The 6,000-nt window shown below is 42.5% G+C and overlaps 1 protein-coding gene across 8 annotated transcripts in view; it reads right to left on the bottom strand.

Moving 5' to 3' along the window:
* Nucleotides 1-6,000, bottom strand: part of OSBPL9 (oxysterol binding protein like 9) — a 132,432-nt gene that overhangs the window by 53,757 nt on the left and 72,675 nt on the right. For all 8 annotated transcript variants that reach the window (XM_056532257.1, XM_056532255.1, XM_056532254.1 and 5 more), the window contains one exon: nucleotides 5,183-5,278. In XM_056532257.1, the coding sequence (XP_056388232.1) occupies nucleotides 5,183-5,278 (96 nt within the window). The remainder of the gene's footprint in view (nucleotides 1-5,182; nucleotides 5,279-6,000) is intronic.

The following is a 6,000-nucleotide window of genomic DNA, read 5'->3' on the forward strand; positions in this document are numbered from 1 at the left end:
TATCAGCTGCTGTATGCTCCACAGGAAGTTATTTTCTTTATGAATTTCCATTCTGTCTGGCCACAGTGCTCTCTGCTGACACCTCTGTCTATTTTAGGAACTGTCCAGAGCAGGATAGGTTTGCTATGGGGATTTTCTCCTACTCTGGACAGTTCCTGACATGGACAGAGGTGTCAGCAGAGAGCACTGTGGTCAGACAGAAAGGAAATTCAAAAAGATAAGAACTTCCTGTGGAGAACAGAAGTACAATAAGGATTAAGATTTTTTTTTTTTATAGAAGTAATTTACAAATATGTTTAACTTTCTGGCACCGGTTGATTTAAAAAAAATGTTGTTTTCCAGTGGAGTACCCCTTTAAGGACCATGCCAATTTTATTTTTGCATTTTTGTTTTTTTCCTCCTCACCTTCTAAAAATCATAACTCTTTTATATTTCCATCAACACAAGTATGAGTGCTTGTTTTTTGCGCAACCAGTTGTCCTTTGTAATGACATCACTATTTTACTATAATATTCACTATTGTGAAATAAAAAATATATACTATTTATGTGGGGAAATTGAAAAGAAAACCGCAATTTAGCAAATTTTGGAAGGTTTTGTATTCAGGCTGTACAATTTACGGTAAAAAATGACATGTTTTCTTTATTCTGTGGGTCAATACGATTAAAATTATACCCATTATTACATACTTTTCTATTATTGTACTGCATTAAAAAAATCTCAAACTTTTTAACTAAATTAGTGCGTTCAAAATCCCTCTATTTTGATGACCTAAAACTTTTTCATTTTACCATATAAGCGGCGGTATGAGGGCTCATTTTTTGTTCCGTAAGTTGACAACTATAGATATAAAGCAAACTTGGCACTCATATGTTGGTGAATCAGAAGATATTTATTGTGGCAGTCCATTAAATAACATAAATTGATGCTTCGGTCCTATCTGGACCTTCATCAGAATTGTACAGGACTGGTGCGGAGGAGAGATGTGAAAAGAAAACGGGCAAGTGCCGTGCCAGTGGAGCGGTGTGTGTAGTGACCGAAGTGAGACGTGAAAAGAAAACGGGTAAGTGCCGTGCCAGTGGAGCAGTGTGTGTAGTGACCGAAGTGAGACGTGAAAAGAAAACGGGTAAGTGCCGTGCCAGTGGAGCGGTGTGTGTAGTGACCGAAGTGAGATGTGAAAAGAAAACGGGTAAGTGCTGTGCCAGTGGAGCGGTGTGTGTAGTGACCGAAGTGAGATGTGAAAAGAAAACGGGTAAGTGCTGTGCCAGTGGAGCGGTGTGTGTAGTGACCGAAGTGAGATGTGAAAAGAAAACGGGTAAGTGCTGTGCCAGTGGAGCGGTGTGTGTAGTGACCGAAGTGAGATGTGAAAAGAAAACGGGTAAGTGCCGTGCCAGTGGAGCGGTGTGTGTAGTGACTGAAGTGAGACGTGAAAAGGAAACGGGTAAGTGCCGTGCCAGTGGAGCGGTGTGTGTAGTGACCGAAGTGAGACGTGAAAAGAAAACGGGTAAGTGCCGTGCCAGTGGAGCGGTGTGTGTAGTGACCGAAGTGAGACGTGAAAAGAAAACGGGTAAGTGCCGTGCCAGTGGAGCGGTGTGTGTAGTGACCGAAGTGAGACGTGAAAAGAAAACGGGTAAGTGCCGTGCCAGTGGAGCGGTGTGTGTAGTGACCGAAGTGAGACGTGAAAAGAAAACGGGTAAGTGCTGTGCCAGTGGAGCGGTGTGTGTAGTGACCGAAGTGAGACGTGAAAAGAAAACGGGTAAGTGCTGTGCCAGTGGAGCGGTGTGTAGTGACCGAAGTGAGACGTGAAAAGAAAACGGGTAAGTGCCGTGCCAATGGAGCGGTGTGTAGTGACTGAAGTGAGACGTGAAAAGAAAACGGGTAAGTGCTGTGCCAGTGGAGCGGTGTGTGTAGTGACTGAAGTGAGACGTGAAAAGAAAACGGTTAAGTGCCGTGCCAGTGGAGCGGTGTGTGTAGTGACCGAAGTGAGACGTGAAAAGAAAACGGGTAAGTGCCGTGCCAGTGGAGCGGTGTGTGTAGTGACCGAAGTGAGATGTGAAAAGAAAACGGGTAAGTGCTGTGCCAGTGGAGCGGTGTGTGTAGTGACTGAAGTGAGACGTGAAAAGGAAACGGGTAAGTGCCGTGCCAGTGGAGCGGTGTGTGTAGTGACTGAAGCGAGACGTGAAAAGGAAACGGGTACGTGCTGTGCCAGTGGAGCGGTGTGTGTAGTGACTGAAGTGAGACGTGAAAAGAAAACGGGTAAGTGCCGTGCCAGTGGAGCGGTGTGTGTAGTGACTGAAGTGAGACGTGAAAAAAAAACGGGTAAGTGCCGTGCCAGTGGAGCGGTGTGTGCAGTGACTGAAGTGTCTTCGGTCACTACACACACCGCTCCACTGGCACAGCACTTACCCGTTTTCTTTTCACATCTCTCCTCCGCACCAGTCCTGTACAATTCTGATGAAGGTCCAGATAGGACCGAAGCGTCAATTTATGTTATTTAATGGACTGCCACAATAAATATCTTCTGATTCACCAACATATGAGTGCCAAGTTCGCATTATATCTATTGTGAGGATTGGGATTCCTACTTGCGCATCATTTAAGGAGAGTGCCATATTCATTCCTTACTAGTTGACAACTATGTACAAATAATGGATGATTCAGAGATCTTTCTGATGAGTCCTTTCTTTTTTACAGATGAAGCATTCGCTATCATGGACAGTGTTACATCACGGTACTGCAGTGTGCTGCGACTCCTACACTGTATGCATCACCCCTTACTTTACCACCACCGGACTGGGTGCTGACACATTGCCACTCAGTACTGGCAGTCCCTGCTCCTGTACAAACAGTCCTAGCTATCGGCCAGAGTAGCAAAATGCCAAAATCATGTTGCCGGCTGCTACATCTGTGCCTAGGCCGAACGGTACATACACACTTACATAACTTGCTTGATATGCAGCAAATACGCTAGCGGAATTTACACTACGGAAAACCTGCAGCGGATTATGAGCACGTGACAGTTGGTGCCTCTGTGGCACGGATCAGTCGTGAGAAGCACAAAATCTGCTCCCAATGTATCTGTGCTTGGATCGGCACAGAGACCATTCAATCCAATGACCCAAATGGGGATAACTAGTGACTCTAGTGGCTCAGGTAATTTTTCAACTGTATTAGACTTTTATGGTGCGACTGATCAATAGAGTCTGCTGCGTTTTTCAGTCCAAGCCAAAAACATGATCGGGTCAGAAAAATCACGTGAACGGAGTGACAAGGTGAACATCTCATTTCACAGCAGAATTTCACACAATCACTAAGGTTGCAGAACCCTCAAATAAAGATGTATATGTATATATGACTGGTAATATAGGCTGTTGGGTTTGATCAGAAGTGATAACATTACCCAGGGAACGGGGCTTGAGCTCAGATAAGTCTCCTGAGACAGCAGAGGATGATGCATGGAGCTGCTGAGACAACACCCTTACTGAAAATGAGAGGACTACACAACCTCCTGTCAGGTACGACTCACAAAAACATGCTGAAGCCAGTACAAATTTATGATAACACTATACAGTGATCCCTCAACTTACAATGGCCTCAACATACAATATTCTCCACATACAATGGTCTTTTCTGGACCATTGTAACTTGAAACCAGACTCAACATACAATGTACAGACAGTCCAGATCTGTGAAACGTGTCAATGGCTGGAAGATCTGACCAATCAGAATGGACATTCACTGGTAAAACACCTGTATTACTGTTGTATGCACTGACTGGTGTCTGGTAGCGCCCCCTACAGTACAGGGAGGTATTACATGTTCTGTATACTTTACCTGTACCAGGGTTAGCTGCTCCTTTGGACACCAGGTGGGGGCGACTCCATGTTACTTTTTTAGGACACTGTATACTGTACAGGACCCTGAAGAAGCTCCTGTCCTCTACATAGACAGTGATTACAGCTCCCAGCAGATCTTTCTTACTTTTATATATAAGGATTTGCTTTATCTATATTAGTTATCTACTTATTTCTTTACTCCTCACTTTTTCCTACTTTTGATGACATTTTGGGGCTTCAGAACCAATTACCAGGTTTCCATAGAGTTCTGGTCTCAACATACAATGGTTTCAACATACAATGGTCGTCCTGGAACCAATTAATATTGTACCTTGAGGGAACACTGTATTAGTAAGTTATATATCTTGGAATTACAGTATTTTTTAAAACGCAATTTTTTGATAACAGAATAACCCTTTAAGATCCATTATGCCTTCCTTAAAATCTCACAGACTTACTATAAATCCATACACTGCATGCTCCACTCTCTGAGGCAATGTTTTCCAACCAGAGTGCCTCCAGCTGTTGCAAAACTACAACTCCCAGCATGCCCGGACAGCCGAAGGCTGTCCGGGCATGCTGAGAGTTGTAGTTTTGCAACAGCTGGAGGCACCCTGGTTGGTTAATACTGGTATAATGGAAGATGGAAGACTATTCTATTCTACTAGTGCTATGAAAATGCCAGCCGAAGGCTGTCCGGGCATGCTGGGAGTTGTAGTTTTGCAACAGCTGGAGGCACCCTGGTTGGTTAATACTGGTTTAATGGAAGAAGGAAGACTATTCTATTGTACTAGTGCTATGAAAATGCCAGCCGAAGGCTGTCCGGGCATGCTAGGAGTTGTAGTTTTGCAACAGCTGGAGGCACCCTGGTTGTTAACCACTGCTCTGAGGAGCTAAGTATGGCAGAGAAGAAACAAATAAGCCCAGTCTTACCATCCAGACACCCCCACCACACGATCAAAACTTCTAACATGCCACAATGACACGTTTGTATATTTGAAAATGATGGTTTTACACGTTAACAGAGATCGTGGGGGGGAAAAAATGGAGACCGGCTTTCCTATTTTATTCAGCCCTTTATAGAATATATGATAACTCATGATGGAACCTTTGATGCAGGTTTGGACATACAGTAGCTTAAAAGCAGCGTTTCCTAAACATTGTGCCTCAAACTGTTGCAAAACTACAACGCCCGACATGCTGGGATTTGTAGTTTTGCAACAGCTGGAGGTACAGTGGTTGGGAAATGCTGGCCTAAAGTATAAAACAGCAATGCAACATCACAACATGGGCACGCAGCAGAAAGAAATAAGAGAAGGAAATTGTGGTGTAACAGGTCACCTCACCTTTATCTGATCTATTAGGATCTGAAGATAAGCATCTGACTCGGCAAGCTTCTTATCAAAGTCCTGAATGCTTGGTACGAATCCCGAATCCACACCCTGAAAATAAAATAAAACCATACTGTTAAATGGGAGTGTAGTAAATCAGAGCCTACAAATGGTAATCCTGATAATAAGCAGATGCCCGTGAGCGTGTTACCGACAATCGAGAGCAGACACTGAAGATGACAGCCGGGCAGGAAATGGATACGAGACGCTAAATGGTCATTGAACCACAATACACTCAGAAAGTAGAAACAAGCGAAACACCAGTCGTCCAACGCCTGACTCCATGTTGGAGCGAAAAAAAAAAAAAAAGTCGGAGGTGTACGGACACAGGATACTGCAAATAGATCAATGCCAAGGAGAGGAAATTACCTACTCGCCTGGAGTGAAGAGCCTGAAGTGTACACAAGGCTCAGACTGGGTGTAACCGCAAGTTCGATAGAGTACAAATAGGGCACAACCCTTCCCTAGCAAAAGCAAAGTTATGTTTTTTCTTAATGCATTGGAAAATAGGCAGCACCTAAAATCTGACAGCACACACAAAGCTGATACATATATATACATATATATAAAATTATATTTTTTATTATATAATACTAAAAATATTATATATATATATATGATATATAATATATTATTTTTTAATTATATATATAAAAAATTATATATATTTATTTATATATATATATATATATATATATATATATATATATATATATAAAATTAAAGAAGTACTATATTTACGGTAATGTAATATATATATATATATATATATA

Source organism: Hyla sarda, chromosome 7 (genome assembly GCF_029499605.1).
Source record: "Hyla sarda isolate aHylSar1 chromosome 7, aHylSar1.hap1, whole genome shotgun sequence".
Taxonomy (NCBI): Eukaryota; Metazoa; Chordata; class Amphibia; order Anura; family Hylidae; genus Hyla; species Hyla sarda.